Source organism: Malurus melanocephalus, unplaced genomic scaffold (genome assembly GCF_030028575.1).
Source record: "Malurus melanocephalus ecotype Western Australia unplaced genomic scaffold, MMel_1.1 scaffold_13, whole genome shotgun sequence".
Classification (NCBI taxonomy): domain Eukaryota; kingdom Metazoa; phylum Chordata; class Aves; order Passeriformes; family Maluridae; genus Malurus; species Malurus melanocephalus.
Window position 1 is genome coordinate 1,213,111 of NW_026623245.1, and position 23,464 is coordinate 1,236,574.

Here is a 23,464-nt window from a genome sequence, read left to right on the forward strand (position 1 = left end):
AAAAATGAGCTTGTGAGTGAATATCCTAGACAGGAAACATGAGGGAAGTAAGCAGGAAAAAATCCTTTGAAAGACCAGTGAGACTGGGTCCATGTGCCCAGATCAGGTCAAGGATGTTGTTTTTTCCACCWCAGGTTTGGCAGAACCTGCTACCATTATCCTGTAGGATGCAAGGAGAGATTCTATCCCTGGAATTTAAGAAATAGATGCAGTGTTGCTGCCTGGAAGTGGTGATGCATCTGCCTGGGCTGAAGAGTTTACAAGTTTTGGTTTTTCCCCTTTCCACCCACAGTAATAAATGTTTTTATTCTTCCTTTTACCTTCTAGCCTAAACCAACTAAAGGAAGGATGCGCATCCATTGCCTGGAGAATGTGGATAAAGCCCTCCAGTTCCTGAAAGAGCAACGAGTGCACCTGGAAAACATGGGATCTCATGATATTGTGGATGGGAATCACAGGCTGACACTTGGCCTTATTTGGACTATTATCCTGAGATTCCAGGTAAAGTTGTGTGCTCACACAGATAYATGGATCAGCTTTCCATGCCTGTTTGTAATACACGTCACTGTGTATTTTGAAAGCAGAGYGCTCCCAGGTGCTCCCAGCTGATGGGAGGGAGAAGGGCTTGGGAATCTGTCAGGATAAATCAGTCTCCATGGTGCTGCTGCCCTGTGATGGGAAATTCATATGGCTTTATTTCTAAATCCCAACTAAATATGAAGCTCCAACCTGTCCACTAGACCCAGGAGGAAATGCTGCCCTCAGCTGCTCTCCATCTCCATGCTGGTTATCCATAACCTGGCTGACTTGGCACTAACATGGCTTAAGAGTACACACAAGAATTATTTTAGTGTCCCAGCTAAAGCTGACATTTTTGGTTTTCCAGCAAGTTGCATATTGGTCTTTGCCTTTAGTTAAAAAAGGCTGGGAAGTCCTTTTGCAGAAAGAATAATAAATCCATATAATAAATATATAACTCATAATAAATAGCATAGTAATAAACATTTAATAGCTTTAATTTTGGTGTTTCCCAGCATTCCTTTAATCTTTTCAAAAAAGGCTGTGTGTTAACTCAGAGAGAAATATTGAAATCTTCTATGTTAATTTTAGATCCAAGATATCAGCGTTGAAACTGAGGACAACAAAGAGAAGAAATCTGCTAAAGATGCTTTGCTTTTGTGGTGCCAGATGAAAACAGCTGGGTGAGTGTGGATTAAGTGATTATCTCTAAAGCTCTTACAGCTTTTTGAGTTTTGTTGAAAYAATTTTAAATGGGCAAACATATCTCTTCTTAAGTGGATTCAGAGAGAGGGAGTTCAAGAGAAGTGAGCTGATGTTTACAAGTCAGAAAATTCTGAATTTATGTTGTTAATGCTGGGTGATAAACACACCAATCTGATAATCCATTAATATTTATAGTAATATGGTGACTCTTCTTCACCCTAGTGTGAAGATATAATAACACTTCCAAGGAAAACTTAATATCTCCCTGCTGTGACTTTTGGTGCCAGTGTGCAGAGCTGCAGTGGGGGTGTTGTATTGACTGCACTTTCCTGGGTTTTTTTCTCCAGGTACCCCAATGTCAATATCCACAACTTTACAACAAGCTGGAGGGATGGGATGGCGTTCAATGCACTGATCCATAAGCACAGGTACGTGTGCATAAATTCTGCCCTGGTTYTGCAGTTACCTTGCAGCTTGATTTTAAAAATCTTTGAAGAGCAGGAACTTGAGGAGTTGTTGAGAGTTTTACAGCAACTTGCCTTGTTTTGAGCTTTACAGCTCCTGTGGTCATTGTGAGCTCAGCTGGGCAGCAGCTTCTCACAGCACAAGTCAAAATAGATTATGTTTGATTTCAAGGGAATAAATTACACCCATGGTTTTTTTGGGTTTGCTTTGGCTCTTGTACCTCAGTGAGTAACCCATGCCCCGGTGTGGAATCTGGGGGCGGGAATGGGGAAGCACACCCAGAGCAGCCTGGAGGGGAAGGAAATCCCTGCCCAAGGATGGCCAGATGTAGTGCCAGGCTGCCATGGCTGGGGATACTGCTCGTGGCAAGCTCAGGCAGAGTTTTCCGGATGGATTGCACACTTTTTTGGGCATCAGGAGAGACTCATGACCACAACTTTGTTCTCTTCTCCAGGGTCACTTTCCCTGCYGTTAAAGTCTGCCCTGTTCTCTCCCATGGGCAGGCCCTGTGCCGTGTGCTGGGTATTTCTTCATTCTTTTAACACTGCTGGGAARTGCACAGGGCACATGAAACCTTGGCCGGGTTTTCTGAGGGTTGGAGATTTTAGTTCATTTGAGGGTGACTGCACTGTGCTTGGGGAAATCTAAAGAATTTTCCATCCTGTCTAGGCCTGATCTGATTGATTTTGACAAGTTGAAGAAATCAAATGCACACTACAATCTGCAGAATGCTTTTAACCTTGCAGAGCAGCACCTTGGTCTTACCAAGCTCCTGGACCCCGAGGGTAAGAATTGCAGCAGTTTCAGCACTTTAGGGCTTTTTGTGGGCTCTTTCCTCCTACCCCTCCATGTCAGAGAACATTTCTGTGACAGCTTTTTATGTCCAAGAGCAGCTGGATGCTGCTGACTCACCTGGTGATACAGGCAGAGAGGGAAGGAGAGAATGTGAGATGTCTCCAGCAGCAAACTGAGCAGCAGTAGCACAAGAGTCCTTAATCCTGTTTATTTACTGCTATCTGAAGGTTTGTTGGCCGGGCCACTATTCCTAAGTCATTCCAGTCAGAGGCTTTCTTCTGATGTCCTCTGAGAATCAGTGAAGTTTCAGCCCGTGCGTCCATGGGTGTGTGTGCACTCCCAGTGCTGGGGCAAGAGCCTTTTGTGTCACAGGGCAGGGGTGATGTGCTTGGGCAAGTTTCTTCATGCTTGTTTTCCAGTGCCTCAGAATTGCTGCAGGAGAGAAAAATTTTGCTTTCTACCTGTATTTGTCAGATTCACCTGGACAGACATAGGTTTGAATTTCTCTCTCCAAATGCTGACACAGCACTGAAGTTCTCAATTAACAGTAGTTCTGTCAACTCACACAGATGCCAGAGGATTTATTTGGCTGTGCACAAGCTGTGACAAAGTCTGGAACTTGACTGTAAGGCCCAAAGGCTTTAGCCCCAGTCCACATTACTGCCAGAACCAGAGCAATGCTGCTCAATTTACTTYTTCTTAGAACACAAACCTTGGGGGCTGAACTGCTGCTGAACCCATCTCTGATTCCCAAACACATCCTTGGTGCACTGTGAGCTCTGTTGGTGTAACCCTCACATGCTCAGCATGCTGAGATAACTCTTGTTTGGTTTGCAGATATCAGTGTTGATCATCCTGATGAAAAGTCAATCATCACCTATGTGGTGACATATTACCACTACTTCTCCAAGATGAAAGCTTTGGCTGTTGAAGGAAAACGTATCGGAAAGGTTTGCAAGTTTAAATTATAAATCGTTACAAAGCAGGTCATGACCATTTCTGATTTTCTTTTTCCTCTTGGGTGTTACTTTTTTTAAGAGTCCACTCTGTGRTAATTTTTATGTTTTTTGCTTTTGAACGTGTTTTGAATGTTAAATATTACCATGTGACTGTGAGGAGTAGTTAATTTCCAGCTGCCTCACATTAGAAAACACTTGGCTGGTGTTTTATTTCTGCTTGTTAATTTTGCATCATTGCTGCTTTTTCTTTCTCATTAACTGCTCCTAACCCTCTGGGCCCTCTGTCTTCTGAGGAAAAGGCCCTCATTTAAAACATGTGCAGTCATTCTCTGTCCTTGGGCAACATTGCCCCTATCCTTATAGCTGGCAGACTGAACATGAAACCTTGTGTGAGCCTCAGTTCTGCCCCCMCTATTGCTGTGGGATCTTGGGAGTTCAGTGCTGAAAAATGCCGAGCTCTCATTCCTCAGGGATCCCAGCAGTGAGTACTCTGATTCACAACTCAAGTCTCCCAGCAGTTTCTTTTATGTAGCCTGTTRGATTTAAATGACTGAAGAGCACTGCCCTTGTGACTCATGTGTGTTGTGCTGCTGTTGCAGGTGCTTGACAATGCCATTGAAACAGAGAAAATGATAGAGAAATAYGAGTCCCTGGCTTCTGACCTGCTGGAGTGGATTGAGCAAACCATTATCATCCTCAACAATCGCAAATTTGCCAACTCCCTGGTTGGGGTGCAGCAGCAGCTGCAGGCRTTCAACACTTACCGCACAGTGGAGAAACCACCCAAGTGAGTTAATCTCAGCTTAACACAACAGTCAGTGGTCTTGTTTGGCTTAGTCACTCAGTGATTTTTTTTTTAAAACAAACATATCCAAGTAATTTTAATTGTGGCTTAAGAATTTATTTTCCTGAACAAGCCCAGCTCTCGTATTCCCGATTGGCACTCGTTGATATTACTCGGAGYCCGTTTGCTTTGTACTGTTCAGTGTGCAGATAATAACAACAGCAACAAGAAAARCATGTCTCCCACAGGATCTAGGAGCCCTGGAAGCTATCCCTGCCCTGGGATGCCTGTCTTATCATATGAGTGGTAATAGCATACCATGGTAGTACAGTAATGTCACCACTTGTGCTTTTAATAGCAGTGGATAATACCAATACACTGCTATTAAAAGATCCCTACTGCTTATCCAACATGAAGAGGAAGCGTGTCTGGCTTTGTCAAACAGCTCTGCTTACTCAAACTGATACAAGCAAAACTGGGCAACTTATTTCTGGAAAGCTTCTTTTAGCATCATGATACCAGATCTATTTATTTTTTTTTGTCTAATACAAGTTCTAATGGATAATAATCACAACCCAGAACATTACACAGGATCCAGACATCTTCTAAAATTGCAGACTATTCCCTAAAGCCCATGGAGTTTGTTTATTTCCCAGGCATATAACCCAGGGAAAATAGTAGGAAGAGTTTATTGACTACAGTGACTTTAAATAAAACTTCCATTTCTTGTGCTGATGGAGCAAACTAGGACAGTGCACATACTAGAATAAAAAAAAAAAAAGCCTTTTCCTGTCCCCCGAGGGCTTTAAATCCAAACAYTCAGACAGCTGACTTCTGTGAAGTTGCTTTTGCTGTCTGCCCCAACTAGCTCCAGGGGAAGTGTGGGCTATTTCCATTGCTCTCAGTTTCCACACAAGATGGAGGTGTTTATGTGAATGCTCCATTTGTCGTGTCAACATTTTAAACTAGTGCTTTATTACAGTTTATCRTAGTTGCCTGTATTCAATATTTTATAGAAGTGCTTCCCTGTGAGGGTGGAGAGGCCCTGGCACAGGTTGCCCAGAGAAGCTGTGGATKCCCCATCCCTGGAAGTGTCCAAGGCTAGGTTGGACAGGACTGGGAGAAACCTGGGATAGTGGAAGGTGTCCCTGTCCTGGCAGGGGGTAGGATTGGATGRGCTTTAAAGTCTTTTCCAACCCAAACCATTCTATCACTCTGTGATTCTGTGAGTACACCCTAGCAGCAATTAAAGCTTGATTTTAACCCAATTCTCTTGCAAAATTTTGTTTAGATTTACAGAAAAAGGAAACCTGGAAGTGCTSCTTTTTACCATTCAAAGCAAAATGAGAGCCAACAATCAGAAAGTGTACATGCCGAGGGAGGGCAAACTCATCTCTGATATTAACAAGGTAAACTGAGCAGCTCCTCCCCTGTGATTTAGGATATTGCTGTTTTCTCTCAGAAAACTGGGAAGAAAAACAYCCGTGATCTCCAGCTTTGATGTGGGGGCTTTAAGGGATGGGTGAGGTGGGGTGACCTTTTCCTATAGCTCAGACTCRCTGTCCTGGGCCAGGCCCTGAGTGTCCTCAGCATCTGTAGGAGCTTATGCTCCTGGGGTTGCCAGCTCTACCTTGACCCTCGTGGCTGTTGGAGAGAAGTGACAGAAGGCAGCAGCAGTAGGTGCTGTGCCCTCCACTTCACCTCCCAGTGCCCTGCCTGAGCATCATGGATCCCTCTGGGGTCCTGCAGCCTGTTCTCTGCTGCTGCAGCTGGCAGGGCTGGGCACAGCAGAGCTGACAAGCTCTCTCAAGGATAACAAACAGCTTCAGCCTGGCAGCTTCCTCCTTTGTGTTTGATCATGCTTGGCATTCCCTGAGCAGCTGTTGTGGGTGTCTGTGGCCTCATCCCAGAGAGCAGCAAACTGCTCAGCTCTCCTGGTTGCATGGAGGAATGCCCAAAATTGTAATGTTTCAGGCAGTTGCACATCTGTTCGGATTTAGAAGATTTAGTTTGTGTTTAGTTGAGGGTATTTTTGTTGTCTGTAAGAAGATCTGAAAGGTGATTMGCTGACTTCCAACATGCTTTTAAGACTTCTGATTTCTGTAATATTTTTTTTGTAATATTAGTGTCATGCACATGAGTAGTTTCTGGCTAGGGGGAAGAAAAGCCTTACAAGCACTGAAGTCAGCAGTTGCCTTCTTTCCAAAGTGATTGTAATAAAGAACAAAAATTGTATGTTGATTTTAGAGGTGCAAGGCCATGAATCTCTAATTCTAATTCCCATTTCCTAAAGGAGGAAGATGGAATCTGCTTGTTTGGGAGTAACATACAAGAGATGATTTATTTTTTTTTTTAACAAACACTTTCTTACACATTCAAGCCAAATAGTTTCTTAGGCTTTGTTGGGCAGAGGTAAGAAAGAGCCAGAGAAAATGCATCTGAGATAAACAACTCGCTCATAAAATGASTAAGTTGAGAACAGATTTTAAGTCATGTGCTTATATTAGCAAACAAGGTGTAGGGCCAGCCGGTGCAAACTGGATTTATTGGCTTATAAATAATTGAGCCAGTTCAGTGTAAGTTGCCTGCAGTGACTTCAGCCCTGATTTCATGCAAAGAAGATGGGATTTATCATAATCTTGTAAGAATGTGTGTTTAGAAGCCGTGTGTTTTTCCTCCACATCTTCAGGCCTGGGAAAGACTGGAAAAAGCTGAACATGAAAGAGAACTGGCACTGCGAAATGAGCTCATCAGACAAGAGAAACTGGAACAACTTGCACGGAGATTCGATCGCAAGGCAGCTATGAGAGAAACTTGGCTGAGTGAAAATCAACGTCTCGTTTCTCAGGTGCTGCTCTCAGAAATTGTCTGGGTGACTAAAATGGTTCCCATGAGTAATTGCAGGATGCAGTTTCTTGCAAGGAGAACATTTTCTCCCCTGTGCCTCATATTTTACTGAATCTATGTATGTGTATATTTATTTAYTGTATTTAGTTACTCTATATGTATATGTACTGTACATCCTCTCTTTTATACRTTTGGGATTCCCTTCCTTGAACCTACCAGCCTGTGGTCAGGAGATTTGATGAAAAAATAACTACCCACAGTCAAGATTTTCTTTATCTGAATATTTTGGGGAGTTCAGTGAAAATAGCCCAGGAATTAATTTTGTTGTTTAATATTAGAGATGATAATATTAGATTAGCTCCAGTCSAATCCTGATGGCCACGTAATTCTTCTCCCAAAGGCAGTGAATAATATCTCTGATTTTATCACTGTTTTTTAATTATCAGAGGTATCTCTTATTTTATTAAAGAAGACTCTTGGGGGCATTTTGAGTTCCCAGGTTTGCTAACAAGTGTGTTTTGCACAGTCAGAACTGACAGTAGAGGCTGAGCAGTGGGGCTTTTCTCCTCAGCTGCCATTCCTGAAGAAGTGCCTCTGTGTTTGCAGGACAATTTTGGCTTTGACCTCCCAGCAGTGGAGGCTGCCACAAAGAAGCACGAGGCCATCGAGACAGACATCGCAGCATACGAGGAGCGAGTCCAGGCCGTGGTGGCGGTGGCAAAGGAGCTCGAGACTGAAAACTACCATGACATCAAACGCATCACTGCAAGGAAGGACAATGTTATTCGCCTGTGGGAGTATCTCCTGGAGCTGCTCCGGGCACGGAGACAGCGGCTGGAGATGAACCTTGGGCTGCAGAAGATTTTCCAGGAAATGCTGTACATTATGGACTGGATGGACGAGATGAAGGTGGGTGGAAGCCCTTTAAGAACGCAGACCAAATACTCCTCAGAGGTCTACGTGTCCTTTTCTGTCAAGTTTTAAGATTTATTTAGCCCCTCTGATTCAATAGACAGACCCAGAAGATCCACATTCAAGAGCAGTGAACAAATTCYGTATGATTATTTGTTAGCAATGAAGATTAAAAACAAGTAAGGAAAGAGAACAAGTTCAGTACTATACAAAGCAACTTTCCATCTTCATATCTGTCTCATAAAGCCCAGAGATTTTGGTCACAGTGCCTGGGTAAAGATGAYAGATTTGGTGAAAGGGAATTAAATAATCTCTCTCCATCATGATTTACATGGGGAACATGTCACCTCTTCGCCTCTCTGCTTTAAAAAGCTTGAATTTCTTCCTGCCTGTTCTCCTGGGATCTGGGAAGGGAAAGGACTGTGACTTACTTATCCATCAGCCAACAGAACTTGGAAGCTGTTARGGGAAAGAAAGCTGTGTGTAGTTCAGCAGCAGCTCACAGCACCTGGGCTGGGTGCTGCTCCTTGGATCTGCTGAGCTAACTCAGCCTCTCAGCATCCTAGACTGAAAACTCATTAAACAGCAGTCAAGTTCTTAATGGYTGCCAGTGATTTCAAAAATACTGGCTCAAATGCCTATCAGCCATGTCTCTACATTGTTTGTACAATTGCTGTTTTTATGGGCCTGGAGTTTCTTTGAGAACAATGCCATGCCTGGAGTCCCAAAGAAACGAGCAGCTTATGACCATCAGCCCATCATAGTTGTCTTTTTCATTTTGTTAAGGTGCTTCTGCTATCCCAAGACTATGGCAAACATTTGTTGGGAGTTGAAGACCTGCTGCAGAAACATGCTCTGGTGGAAGCTGACATTGCTATTCAGGCTGAGAGAGTGAGAGGGGTCAATGCCTCTGCTCAGAAGTTTGCCACCGATGGAGAAGGTAACCAGCACCCGACACACCCCTTTCATCTTAATTACATATTAGGTTGTCTGTGAGACTCAGTCATTCTGCAAGATAGGTTTGCTGAAATTCCCCACTGGAATAAGAGAATCCAGCTCCATTTGTTCCTTCAGTACTCAGTATGTCAGGGATTCATTTGTCCAGGAACCTACTCAGGAATTTGAGTGTGGCATTGTGCCTTGCATGGGATGTTGCACTCCTCACTAGCAGCTGCTGTGGCTTTGTAGAGGTCACCATGGTTCCCCATGCTGTGTTTCTAAAGCAAGATTGTTGGATCCCATCTGGTGTCCCAATTTATCCTAAAAGGAAGCAGTTCCCTAGATCCTAGTGCTGTTAACCAGAGTAAATTACGTCCATTTTGTGCAGTTGTCTATAAATCTGAATTCAGTGAATTTTGTCTCCCTGGAAACAGTCATGAATATCTTTCCTTTCTTTTTTTTTTTTTTTTGTCTTTTGGAAAGAATACTATTTTCTGATCTGTGTTATTGTGTGGTGGAGCTTGAACACTTCCCACTCACTTTCCTGAGACTAACTATGGATTCTTTCACGTAAACTTTGTAGCTGGAACAAGCAAGAATTCAGAGCTCCATGTATGCCCCCACTGTGGGGATGGGAGTGAGTGAGCCCATCTCAGGTGGTAACACACATTCTCTGTCCCAGCAGGTTACAAGCCCTGTGACCCGCAGGTGATCAGGGACCGTGTGGCTCACATGGAGTTCTGCTACCAGGAGCTCTGCCAGCTCGCAGCTGAGCGCCGCGCACGCCTTGAGGAGTCCCGGCGCCTCTGGAAATTCTTCTGGGAAATGGCTGAAGAGGAGGGCTGGATCAGGGAGAAGGAGCAGATCCTGTCATCTGATGACTATGGCAAGGATCTAACCAGTGTCGTCCGACTCTTGAGTAAACACAAGGCGTTTGAGGACGAGATGAGTGGCCGCAGTGGCCACTTTCAGCAGGCGATAAAAGAAGGTGAAGACATGATTGCGGAAGAGCATTTTGGGTCTGAGAAGATCAGAGAAAGAATTAAGGATATCCGGGAGCAGTGGGCTAACCTGGAGCAGTTATCTGCCATTAGGAAGAAGCGGCTGGAAGAAGCCTCTCTCCTTCACCAGTTCCAGGCTGATGCTGACGATATTGATGCATGGATGTTGGACATCCTCAAGATTGTYTCCAGCAATGATGTTGGCCATGATGAATATTCCACTCAGTCCTTGGTCAAGAAACACAAAGATGTGTCTGAGGAGATTGCGAGCTACCGGCCGACCATCGACTCTCTTCATGAGCAGGCCAAGGCCCTGCCACAGGAGCATGCGGGGTCTCCAGATGTCCAAGGCAGGTTGTCTGGAATTGAGGAGAGATACAAAGAGGTTGCTGAGCTGACCCGGCTGCGTAAACAGGCCCTGCAGGATACTCTTGCTCTGTATAAGATGTTCAGTGAGGCAGATGCTTGTGAGCTTTGGATCGACGAAAAGGAGAAGTGGTTGAACAACATGCAGATTCCAGAGAAGCTGGAGGACCTGGAAGTGATCCAGCACAGGTGAGAACACCTTTACCAGGAAGTTTGGGGAATACTGGGTGGAAWTTTTTTTACCCCAGCTACCTTTCTCAGCTTGCCTGTGGCTCAGATTCTCTAATGCCTGGGGATCTTATGTTTGTTTGTTTTCCCCCACTCCAGGTTTGAAAGYTTAGAGCCAGAAATGAACAACCAGGCGTCTCGCGTGGCTGTGGTGAACCAGATTGCCAGGCAGCTGATGCACAGTGGCCACCCTGGTGAGAAGATCAAAGCACAGCAAGACAGACTCAACACAAGGTAAGTGAAAGCCTCATGCTCAGAAACATCACACCAGGTGGAACAAGTATGGTGGGGTTATTTGTGATCCTTAGGTATGCTTTTTTAAGATATTCTGATGCTGTTACCTGGAGTATCTTCAAGGTAGGCCTTCAAAGCTTCAAAAGGAAAGAGCTGCGCCTTTCAAATGTTGATTAACAGATAGAGTTTTGCTTCTGACTTAATCAGGCCCTGAATGTGTCAGTACTTTGATTTGAAAGCTAGAAATTGATTGCAATGATTATTCTGATAAAAAAGAAATCAATATAGTTTCATGTAAACTTCCTCATTTTTTGGTTTCAGAATATACCAAGAGAGTGTGAAAAGTTGATGTAACTGGCACTTTTTCACTTGAAGAAAAATTATACTTAGTGTRCTGGTACTTGACACATTCTAGTACACACCATAGCTGGGTTAATGGTTGCATTGCTAGAAATACTCATGGTGTGGGAAGGAGTGAGAAAACCCTGAGCAGCTGGGTTAGAGCAGGGTTTACCAAGTTGGTGAGAGCAGCTGCTCACTCAGCAATGCTGCCAATACCCTTCTCCCACAAATCTCAATTTCTCTGCTCTCCTCTCTTCACATGTTTCAGGTGGAGCCAGTTCAGAGAACTGGTAGATAGGAAGAAGGATGCTCTGCTCTCTGCTCTGAGTATCCAGAACTACCATCTTGAATGTAATGAAACCAAATCCTGGATCAGGGAAAAGACCAAAGTGATTGAATCCACACAAGACCTGGGTAATGACCTGGCTGGAGTGATGGCCCTGCAGAGGAAGCTGACAGGCATGGAACGGGACCTGGTGGCCATCGAAGCCAAACTCAGTGACCTGCAGAAGGAGGCAGAGAAGCTGGAATCAGAGCATCCTGACCAGGCACAAGCCATCCTTTCACGGCTTGCAGAGATCAATGACGTCTGGGAAGAAATGAAGACCACCCTGAAGAACCGGGAAGAGTCCCTGGGAGAGGCCAGCAAGCTGCAGCAGTTCCTGAGAGATCTGGACGACTTCCAGTCCTGGCTCTCCAGAACACAGACTGCAATCGCCTCCGAAGATATGCCCAACACCCTGACAGAGGCTGAGAAGCTGCTCACTCAGCACGAGAATATCAAGAATGAAATCAACAACTACGAGGAAGATTATCAGAAGATGAGGGACATGGGTGAGATGGTGACACAAGGGCAAACCGACGCTCAGTACATGTTCCTACGCCAGCGCCTACAGGCTTTGGACACTGGATGGAATGAGCTTCACAAAATGTGGGAGAACAGGCAAAATCTCCTTTCCCAGTCTCATGCCTACCAGCTGTTTCTCAGAGATACCAAGCAAGCAGAAGCTTTCCTTAATAACCAGGCAAGTGGTCAAGATATACCTGACTTCATTTCTACAAGCTGACACTGTACTGCAAGCAATTAACAGACAAAATCTATTGACAGGAGTGCTACAAATAGATAAATTGCCCTTTTCGAACTGTATTTTAGTTCAGACTGTTCTTGGGAGATGTCTGTTGTTGGAGCAGCAGTACAGCTCGAGTGTAACACTTTTCTCTCTCTGATTTCTTTAATTCCAGGAATACGTTCTGGCACACACAGAAATGCCCACTACCTTGGAAGGAGCAGAAGCTGCTATTAAAAAGCAGGAGGATTTCATGACCACAATGGATGCCAATGAAGAAAAGATCAATGCAGTTGTGGAGACAGGCAGGAGGCTCGTTAGTGATGGGAACATTAACTCTGACAAAATCCAGGAGAAAGTGGACTCCATTGATGACAGGTAAGGGCAGAATGACGGCAAAGTGTAGATATTCATGCTTTAATTCTGGTCTCTGAGAGATGCCCTTTACCATGATTCAAAGGCAAAGTTACAGCTTAGAAAATTCTGTTCCAGACTGTATTCTTTCTCTTGTGAAAAAACAGGAACTGTCATGTTTCAAGAATGTGCCAAGCTAATCTTAGTTAAATAATCGCTCTCCCACTTTGTAGAGGCTTGGTAGGTAATGAGCTCCCTACCCAGAATTTGGCTGTTTGAGTGTTGCCATGTACTCCAAGTATGAGCAGAYTTGATGCTCTGGTGGGAGCTGTAGCAGTTGGCTGTGTCTGGTTCCACAGGTCTCAGTTTCCTCTGTTGCCCCCRAGCTGGTGTGATTACAATAATGTATTCCTGTCCTTCCTCTGGAGAAGGAATGTGGCTCTTCAAAGGTGTCATTGGCATTGCATCCACCCCACCCGCTTGCCTTTGATYGCCTCTTCCAACTTGTCTGGCCCCTCTGAGATCAGATTAGACAGCACTGGTACGAGTGTGTCTTTCATCCCAGAACAAGTCCTTTGCTTTCTCTCTCTGGCTGTGGCACGGATGCTACAGAACATTAAAAGCTTCTTTTCTTTGAAACCCAAATGTTCAGTTTTGATGGCTGTGGTTCTTTCTGCTTTTGGCTTGGATAACCGTGGAATCTTCCAAGGCTCTGTGAGTGTCAGAACACAGCGGTGAGCTGTGAGATGTTACTGATGACCCTCCCATCAAACCTGTGTCCCCCCACAGCTGGTAAGCTCAGAGTTCTCCAGGTTCCTTCATCTCCAAGGAGAAACAGAACTGGAAYAGTACAGAAAACGTTGCGCCTTCCCTGTTCTGGCAAATATGTCCCACKGAGTGTGCACACACTTTAGCCATGCCTAATGGCTTCAGGAAAGGCAGTTATTCCTGTTTCCAGAGCTTGCTGAGGKCCTCTGACAGCTCAACCCTCAGGGCACCCCACTTTTCTATTCTCTCTCTCAGTAGCTTGGCTCTAGATCCCCRAGAAAATCTGCAAAGACCAGGAAGAGGAGATTACATGAAAGCAATCAAGGGAACATCTAGGACAGTGATTTTCCTTATTTACCCTCTCTGAGGGTCCTCTACTSTAAGTTTTCCCATCTGTTTAGAAAAGCAGGAGAGCTTGATCCCAGCCTTCTGGTGAGGTGTCTTCTTTCTGCAGCTTTTGGAATATTAAAGCATCCAAGGATATCATAGCAATGGTCAGCTGCTTCTTGCAGCCCTGTCTGAGGTTGCTGGACTAGGAGACAGCTTCAGCCTTTATTGTGTGCTCTGCAGAGACTCTGGTGACTGTCACTCCAGTGCAGCTGCTCCTCTGTGCCCYGTTGTCCCCGCAGTCCTGCCCGAGGGACGTGTGCTGAAGTTCCTACTGGAACAGTAGCATTTCCTCAATTCTAAAGCTATTTCTGCCGAGCGCAAAAACCATCCGGTGCGCTGCTATCCAGGAAATCCGTGTGATTGCTCCCCGAGTCTGTGGGGCTGATAAGCCTCCAGAACAAAGCCTTGGGGTAGCAAAGGAAGCCTCTTTGCTTTCACAAAAAGTGRCTCTCCCAGCCGAGCTCCACCTGGATGTCTAACAAAGGACCAAAACAAACAAGCACAAATATGCGCAGTGGCTCCATACTTCCCATAGGGAGCTCTTTGTAGTTTCTGGTATTGTTCAGAGTGGGTTTTGCAGTTGTGCTTTCAAGCTGTTCCTGAGGTGACCCCACTGGTGCAGCAGACAGACCCTGTCCTGGGATGGTTCCTATCTCAGTTAGGGGTGGCACAAGGGGGAGGAAAGTGTGATAGGAAAGAAACACTTCAGCACAACCTTTTAGTGCACTTCACAGGCAAGAATGAATGGGAATAAGGACATGGAGTAAGTGTGAGGGAAGGAGAAGATGATTTTGAATCAAGCTATCACTAACTAGCTTTTCTAGCTGGAAAGAAGCTAGTTTTTCTGGTGCAGCTGTTCCTGCCTGGATGGCTTCTGCTGCTCTGAAGCATATTCTCCTCCATTTTCTCTTGAAAGAGTGTTGGGGGGGTTGCCCCAGCCCATGATCATAGCCTCTGATTCTCCAAGGGAGATTTAGTCTAAAGACAGTGGCAGATCTGGCACAAGTTGTGATCTGAGCCTGTTTTACATCAACTTTTGTATTTGTGCAACTTTCTGCTCAGAGAACAGAAATAAGTTTTGTTCTTGCCCRTTCAGAAGGGAGAGTGCCTCATTTGCTGGAGCAATGAAAGAAGCTAAAACTGTCTTTCATATATCTCAGGATTCCTCGCAGGCAGCTGCATTCACACTACGTGTAAGATTTATTATTTCTCTGCAGGCTTTGAAACCCACAGGCTTACAGTTAAACCACAAGTGGTTTTGTCAGTTTTTAGCACTTTCTGCATTCTCAGGGACCTCTGGGAGTCAGCATGGGGATACTGGGCAGATTCTGGAGTAATTTGTGTGAGATACTTCCTTGTGCCGAACAGATCTTACACTTGGGGAGTAAATCATTGGTGTGGTATATAATTCAAGGTCATTCATTCTAAATAACTGGAGTTTGCAGAGCAAACTGTTGTTCTTCCACAAACTGTTYAGCAAATTAGTAAGAAGCAGTCATTGACAACCTTAAGTGTGAATTCTTTTAAAGAATTTAGGGAAATTTGAACAAGGAGTTAATAATATTTAGGTACAGYCAGTCTGGAGCAGAACAGACTAAATAACTTCTTAAAGTCCTTTATTCCCATAAAARCACGTCAATGATGAAAACACAGGAATTCCTGTCTGTTCCAGCAGTGCCCATCCTCAAAATGCTTCTACCTTGTTATGGTTCAGCCCTAATCTTCAGAGAAAACTCRTTGTCCAGTCTTGCTCCAGGTCATCTTAAACAAAACAACCTTTTACACTTACATAGCTCTAAGCACCAAAGGTCATATTTGTTACGTTATGGCGTCATCTATTTGATATCCCTGCATGGGTTCCTTCAAAGTCCTTCCAGTCAGCATTTCTAACACTCCATGGAAGATATTTTTATTGTTYTTTTAAACTCAGGTTTTCTCAACGTAAGAACTTCTGTACTTAATCTTAAATCTATTCAAGTGCCATGGAAGTTCTCCTTTTAACTTCATAACTTGTGTCCTTTTCAGCATACGTGAGTCTGTAATGTAATCTAGCCTTAAATCTCTGAAATCAGCATGATAAAATCACCCAAGCATCTCTCTGCTTCATTTTAACAACCTGAGTAATGCGCTGTGTTTGCCCAAGCATATAAAAGCCAGCCAAGAAAGAAACCAAACCCAGGGATGTTTGCTTCATTAGAGAGATTTCTCCTAAGGCACAGTTTGTGTCTTTTCCTTTGTRTTCCTTCTATGAAAACTTCAGGCTCACTTGGGCTTGAACTCCAGGCTKGCTTTGATGATTCTATGTGTCTTCCTTGCCATCTGTTTGTAAATCAATTTTCTTGATCTACAGCTATAGAGATGCTGCTTGCCTTGTTGTTTGGAGGCAGGTCTTGAGACCAAAGAGAAGMAAACTGTGGTCCTGTAAGGGGTTTTCTCCTATTCCTCTGCCTACAGACTTTTTACTTTTATAGAAAATATATATCTGGGTAATCCTTCTGTTCCTGAAATCACTAAATTGGTGCCAGAGAGCTTGTGGTAACTTATTGCAGATCCGGAAAAGTGGTATCATAATCCAGTTGTCATCAACAGGTAATTTATGGTCTTCTGGAGTATCACGAGTCTCTGGAGATGTCCACTAACATGGATTTGTTTAGCTTTTGCCAGCAAGTGCTGAGCTCATCTTATAAATTGCCGCCCTTTAAAATAATTTCCAACTCTTAAKCCGTTCTTTGTCTTATTACAAATGGCAGCAATATTTCACTTTAAATCCCTGTACAGTGCRATGGGAGCAAGCCTAACACAATGAGCAGTAAATAAAAATCATCTTCTTTACTCTGTCTCTTCCACATAAATTGCCTCATAAATAATGAAATGATGGAAGGACAGGGATAACTACTCCAGATAAGCATTTTAAAAAGCATGCCCAGAGGTACCTTGGGAATCAGCCCCATTCTATTTGAAGAACCCACCACAACCTCTGGGATTGCCAGTGTGATTCATCCTTCAAGGGGCAAACAGTGATGAATCAAATTAAGGCTTCTGTATTAACCTTCCCTTCTCTTCTGGCTGCTCTTAAACATTCTGAAAAATATGTTCTAAGTACATAAAGCTTCTGTTTGCAGAATCACACAGGGRTGCTGCATGTGGTTAAAGACAGCCTTGGGAAGGTTCTGTAGCCCAGCTCAGGTTTGTGCAGGACAAGGAGGTACTGAAAGTGTTTTACAAAGAACATTACAGCAGGTGYGCTCTGCAAGGGCCATACAGCATCATCTTACTGTTGCAATTTTCCGTTCTCTTATGTTTTTTTGGCAAACAGCCTGAACTCTCCTGTGGGATTGAAATGAGTGGGCCTGATTCTGTCCATAACACATTGTGAAGCCCTGCTGACTTTAGAATTTTCTCTGTGTATTCAATGGGTCACAAAAACAAGGAGATGTTGAACTTCAATGAGCCCATTAAATAACACACTCCAAAATGCCCTTTGAAAGGCAGCAAAGGACACACTCCACAAACTTATCTGCACCTGTAGTCCAAAGAAGCTCCAGAAACCAACAGTGACCATCAGTTTTTCATGAAATGACTGTTTAATTTCCTTTCTCTGTTGTTTTTTTTCCTGACCAGACATAGGAAGAACCGTGAAGCAGCCAGTGAACTTTTGATGAGACTGAAAGATAACAGGGATCTCCAAAAGTTTCTTCAGGATTGCCAAGAGGTAAATCATGCCCTTTCACTTTTATTGCTGGAAGCTACATCCTGTAGAAGAGCATTCTTACTCCATGTTTTATGAGAACTGGAATGCTCAGTCATCCACTAGTATTTAGTGYGAAGTAAACATTAAAAATCCCCTGCCCAAACCACTGCAAAAATGAATGTTTATTTTATTCTTTTCTCATGAACTGAATTTTCTTTTTCATATCAGCTGAAGGCATAGAAAATTGGCAAAAGCAGTGAAGATTTTCTACTGTGGTATAAATTACAACCATATGGAATGTGGTGGGATTAGCAGTGCACTTATTAAGAGTTTTGTCTACAGCTATACAGATGTATGTGGCATGGTGCTGGGGATTTCAAGTSATTTCAAGCAAACATTAGTTAGAAAAGTAAGAGTTTAAGAATAAGAAAGGAGCAAGATTAAGCTGGATSATTTATAATGTGTGATTTACCTGATAGTTTGCATGTGTTTAAAATTGTTAAGTATTGTAACATTTGAAAAAAAAGAAATTATTTCCAGATTTTTGATCRCTTGAATAGGCTGTTTACACTGAAGACAATATTTTAAAGTTTGGAATAGCACAAGGAATTAATGAAGTAATTTTCAGGTTATTTAATGGAGTACTGGAAGACATTAAAGAGTTTTGTCTGTGAGTTTTAATCATTAACTGGGTAAGGAGTGTTTGCTGYTTAGTTGCCTAGATTCAATTTGTTTCCCAGCATTGCATAAACTGTCCATGAGCTTGCTTTCAATTGCTCCTTCCTTGAGCAATCTTAAAACATGACAGGTTAGCAAAAATTCTGCTATTAGCAGCAGCTTCTTCCTTCCTCTGTGACAGCTCTGGTACAAAGATCCCTTGACTCTCAGGGCACTCCTGGCCTCAGTGTCAGTGTGGGTGTGTTCCCTAGGAGCAGYTTTTCCCCTATATCACTGGAACAAAAAGGAAAGCATAAAAGCTCTAGTGTTGGCTGCCTTAATGCCTTTCCTCTCCGTTGTTTCTCTCCAGACACTAAAACATGGATGTCTCGACTGCACAGTTCAAAGACAAACTCACAATTACCCAAATGTCAGGGGTTTCTCCAGTCCTCTTTGAGAGGACTTTAACCTCTCAGGAAGAGATGTTTCCTGAGAAAACTTCAAATTTACATCAGTGTGGGGACTGCTAACACCTCCATTAGGCTGGAGGGTTTGTGTTGGAGCAGTGATGAAGCACCACTGTCCTGTGGGGGTGGAAGGGAGCCAAGGCAACACCTCCCTCTTGGCTTTTTCCTTAGCACAGCCTGTGAAGCTGGGAATTGTAAGGGAACAGCTTTGAGTCAGAACCCGTTTCACCTGGCAATGATCCTTTGGCCTTCCTGCCTGCCGCTTCCTTAGGGACGATTTCCCATCTATGTGTAACTTGAGGAAAGGCACGGTGTTTTCTGCAGCCTGTCCTTCCCAGGGCAGCCCCATTATCATTGTCACCTGGTGCTGAGGTGGTGGTGTGAGTGTGGCCTCCTGCCCCTCACTCCTTCCTGCAGAGACAGTGAGCAGGGTCAGTGGCACTCTGAAGCAGTGGGATAATGCTCCTCACAGCAGCTCAGCAGTGGTAAACCCTCACTCTGAGGTCACAGGTGAGGGAAAACAGCAGATTTTGTTGTTGTGAGGAGTCAGAAACACTGTCACAGGTAAGTCCAGGGCACTCCTTTTTGTTCATCARTATGAACATGTAAAATAAATTAGCAGAGCAAATGAAACAGCGACAACAAAAAATCCTGAGTGGAGAAGATGTGATAAATGTTGCCATTTTCTTTTCTTTGATTTCCTACTCTTTCTCAGCTCACCTTCAAGTAGTTTACAGCTGACCTTCCCTTTGGTGCTTGGAAATCCCAGCACCATCTGGGCTCATTTCTCCAGGGATGTGGTGAAAGCTCTTGGCAAGGCTCTGCACTCCAAAGTTTCTCTCCCGGAGTGCGCTGTCAGGATTTRCCATGTGATCCTCCCTGCAGGATGGGTGGTGTCAACTTGGCTCCTGGCAGAGCCTGGAAAGTGCAGCAGCACTCAGAGCCTTTTGTCTTTGCCTTCCTTGCTCTCTCAGGCTCACRAGGATTTGTCTCTGCATTTCTTTTCCTTCATGCTGGGTTGGCACTGCAGAGTGGGAGCCAAGAGCAGGAACAAGATGTTGTGTACAAGTGCAAAGAATGGGAGGAAGCCTCATCCTCTTYTGGCCTTAACAACTTCTGGAGAAATAAATATTCCAAGTGTCAATCTGAGGCAATATAGGGAGCTGTATTATTTTCTGAAAATCTACTTTTGCACTCAAGGTACTGACTTCTAGTGCCAGTAGCGTTTGCAAACCCCAGATTTTAGCAGTGAGCCTTTAAATACTTTCTCTGCATTTCTGTGCTCTGAGGGGTTTATCCTGACAGGCCCTGTCTGTGAACCACATGTTGTCCCTGTCTTGCCTACCCCCAGCTGCTAACAGGAACGATCCAGCCTCTCCTTGGGAAGCACTTTTAAATCCCCAGAAGCCTTAATGCTGTGGCTCAGTAAAAGCAAACAGTGAAAGCCAAGCAGTGCAATTTGCAGAGCAGAGCAGCTGTCTGCTCCCCAGAAAGGCAGGAGTAAAACCACTAATTCTGGGTTATATCCTAATCCTCCATGTAGCCTTTGATTGTTCAGCAGCACAGTAGCCTCTTCTAATGTAAACTTTTGCCTGCAGAACTCTTCACTAACACGAGCATTTTTCTGTTTAGACTTGATGAGAAGATCCAATGAGGAGTTTCTCTGATTGCTCTCATAAGTTTTCCCTTTTTGTGGAAARGTGTTTTTAAGGGACAATTGAAATTTTAAGGGGCAATTGAAGAGAGGCTCATGAGTGCTTAATGGAATTTGTTGCCCTGTGTCCTGAGCACACAACAGAGTCCTCTGTTCCTCTTCTTTTTGGGCTGCTTGCTCAYGGAAGTGCTGTTCTAGAAACCAAGCTGAGATTTGTTTTGACATTTTCCACTCTAAATATACAGAAAATGAACCTTTTCAAATTCTATAAACATTCCTGTGAATGTGGTTTTTATCCACACCTCAGGGATACATGAAGCAGTCAGACTCACCCTAGGAGGAAATGTGATGTTGGCTGCTAGGATCATTTTCACATTCCATTTGCCTTTGGCAAATCAACTGTCTCTGAAAGTATCGGTTTTCTCTAATGGTGTTATGGAAATTGTCCCCAGTGCYTTTCTATTTGCTGAAAATCAGAAAGAAAATCGTCTTGGATTTTATGTAATGGGAAAAGGAAAGTCTCCAGTACCAAAACACTCCTAGTGATTGGACAAATAAACAAATTACTTATGTAAACCTATACATAGAAAAGACTGAGGGGAAAAGGTACAAATGTGGTGTGAATTAATGGTACAAAACCATCTCTACCAATTTYTGCAAAACTGTCTGACCAATAAGTAGGAGATGTGTCCCTGTTTCTCTTGCTGTTGAACTGGGTGAAACCTGTGTGTTTGRTTTTGCTTATCACAGAGGTGATTCCTTTTTGCTTGAATCATGGGTTATTTATTTKTTGGAGATGGATGTTTGAATTAAACTGTTAAAGAGGCAGATGCTTGACTGAACCCTGAGTAAATCCCTGAGTAATAGTTGTCTCTGAATCTCACATAGCTCTTCTGTAGAGGCATCTCTTTATACTTGATCTGGAGGCATTTTGCATTATTTCACACCAGGAATGTTTCCTCACACCTCCATGTATTTTCCTTTGCAGCTCTCCCTCTGGATCAATGAGAAGATGCTCACAGCCCAGGATATGTCCTATGATGAGGCGAGGAACCTGCACAGCAAGTGGCTGAAGCACCAGGCATTCATGGCAGARCTTGCATCCAACAAAGAGTGGCTGGAGAAGATTGAAAAGGTAAGTAAAGAACATCCCAAAATGCCCTTATCTTTGTCCAGGGAAGTCATGCATCAAGATGGGATCTGCTTTCTGCTAAGAACTGGTCCTTRAATTATCCCAGAGTTGATGCTAAAGGAGATTTCTAGTGCATTGTGTCTCATCTAGCCCATTTYGTTCCTCACTGTTATTAAATGTTTTTTATTCAATACATTCTCACAGACTAGTTGTTGGCCAAGGTGCCAATTTAGATTTGTCTAGTCTTTCGTATCTGCCAGGAGAAAACATAGTCTAAATTCGATACCCARAGGGTAAATGGGGGAAATGTTGGCATTTGAGCCAATGAAGTAGAAGCGCTTCCTGGGAAATAACASAATATAGGGAGGGAATAGCTGAGTTTATTCTCCGGTGCAGTTAAGCTGGTTTTCATTCATTCTGGACAATAACCAAGCTGCCTTTCCCCATGCAAAATTCAGGCATGAGGTAAAKAACATCCAGTTTTGTGATTAATTAAGATTCACAGCTCTGTATCAAGTACTTTGAAGTCTTAATACACTGCGATGAGCTGTACTTGCCCCSCAGTTTCTCCTGTGCAGCTCTGGAGCACTGAGGAGTCTCCTCTTTAGCTCTGACAGTGGGTTTCTGTTCAGTGTAAGTTAGCTTAATTGCCCATTTCCTCTCCCACTTTGCACTCCATATCCCATTAGAGGCTTTTCTGTGATCTACAAATAGCAATACCCTTTAATGGTGTAATTAGAAGGCTGCTCTTAGGACTGGAAGTTCCTTTTTAGTGATGCTGATATATCCTCATTTGCCTCTGAAAAATCAGATTGCAGCAAAGGACCAAGATTGTGTACGGAGTTGTGACAGTCCCTGATTTAACATTCATATGGAATGTGCTAGGCAGGGAACAGCATTCCCATCTGCACCCAGGTGCAGAGATAGGGGGTAATTAGAATAAAGACAATATTTCCCAAACTCTCCCAGCATTATGCTGTGTGTTCATGGCTCTCCAGTGATGTGGCCCCCAGGAGCTGGGGCCTCAGGAGACTCAGTGTGTGGAGCTCCCTGCTCCATCTGGCCTGAGCCACAGCCCAGGAGCTCCCTTCAGGGAACATGTGCAATGGAGAAGAGAAAGAAGGCATTGCTTTTCCTTCCCATTGCAGCTTCCAGGCAGCAGAGGGACCTGGGAGCTGATGTTCTGGAAGGAGTCACTGGATAATTGGAGATAGAAAATGAGTGGTTGATGCTGCCAGCAGATGAGGAATCCTGAGTGCTTATTAATCAGGATAATTGCCCTAACGGGCTGTGAGTGCYCCTGAGGAGGTATCATTTGGTTGCTCTTTGCTTTGCAGGAGGGAATGCAGCTCATTGCAGAGAAACCAGAGACCGAGGCCGTGGTGAAGGAGAAGCTGACAGGTCTCCACCAAATGTGGGACGAGCTTGAATCCACCACCCAGACCAAGGCTCAGCGTCTCTTCGATGCAAACAAGGCAGAGCTTTTCACCCAGAGCTGTGCAGACCTGGATAAGTGGCTGAATGGTTTGGAGAGCCAAATCCAGTCAGATGACTACGGGAAAGATCTCACCAGTGTCAACATCCTGTTGAAGAAGCAGCAGGTAAACAGRTTATGGGGTGCAGTGGGAAGACAGCAGATAGCTGCACTCAAAGAAATAGGCAGGGCAGGCTTCCAGTTTAGAAAAGAAAAAAACTGCTTTTCTTTCTTCTAATTCTTTCAAGTATCTTTAAGAAGAACAAGAAATATATCCAGCAACAAATCAGACAGTAATTATTAACATGATAAATCCTCCCTAACCAGCATCTGTTCTCCCTTCTGAGGAAGTTATTGATGTGCYCTAATCCTATCAACTGCTTTTACCCCAGTTTTCAGGACCTTTTTGGCATGTTTCTGTTTAGATGCTGGAGAATCAAATGGATGTCCGTAAGAAGGAGATAGAGGAGCTGCAAAGCCAGGCAAGGGCTTTGAGTCAAGAGGGCAAGAGCACAGATGAAGTCGATGGCAAACGCCTTACTGTAGAAAAGAAATTCTTGGAGTTGCTGGAGCCTTTGAATGAGAGAAAGGCCAACCTGCTGGCCTCCAAAGAGATCCACCAGTTCAACCGGGATGTGGAAGATGAAATTGTGAGTATCAAAGCAATCCCGTTTCCCAGCCAGTAGGAAAATGTTGGAATGCTGCTGCTTCCTG

The 23,464-nt window shown here is 44.0% G+C and overlaps 1 protein-coding gene across 5 annotated transcripts in view; it reads left to right on the forward strand.

Moving 5' to 3' along the window:
* SPTBN1 (spectrin beta, non-erythrocytic 1) overlaps window positions 1-23,464 on the forward strand; it is a 116,173-nt gene that overhangs the window by 72,879 nt on the left and 19,830 nt on the right. For 3 of the 5 annotated variants that reach the window (XM_057382093.1, XM_057382085.1, XM_057382109.1), the window contains 18 exons: window positions 328-501; window positions 1,111-1,202; window positions 1,572-1,652; window positions 2,359-2,474; window positions 3,322-3,434; window positions 4,043-4,230; window positions 5,519-5,636; window positions 6,917-7,075; window positions 7,681-7,983; window positions 8,773-8,926; window positions 9,608-10,481; window positions 10,620-10,754; window positions 11,365-12,121; window positions 12,339-12,541; window positions 17,297-17,387; window positions 21,133-21,279; window positions 22,614-22,877; window positions 23,176-23,400. In XM_057382093.1, the coding sequence (XP_057238076.1) occupies window positions 328-501; window positions 1,111-1,202; window positions 1,572-1,652; window positions 2,359-2,474; window positions 3,322-3,434; window positions 4,043-4,230; window positions 5,519-5,636; window positions 6,917-7,075; window positions 7,681-7,983; window positions 8,773-8,926; window positions 9,608-10,481; window positions 10,620-10,754; window positions 11,365-12,121; window positions 12,339-12,541; window positions 17,297-17,387; window positions 21,133-21,279; window positions 22,614-22,877; window positions 23,176-23,400 (4,194 nt within the window). The remainder of the gene's footprint in view (window positions 1-327; window positions 502-1,110; window positions 1,203-1,571; window positions 1,653-2,358; window positions 2,475-3,321; window positions 3,435-4,042; window positions 4,231-5,518; window positions 5,637-6,916; window positions 7,076-7,680; window positions 7,984-8,772; window positions 8,927-9,607; window positions 10,482-10,619; window positions 10,755-11,364; window positions 12,122-12,338; window positions 12,542-17,296; window positions 17,388-21,132; window positions 21,280-22,613; window positions 22,878-23,175; window positions 23,401-23,464) is intronic. The other 2 variants (XM_057382101.1, XM_057382118.1) reach the window with 1 other exon arrangement.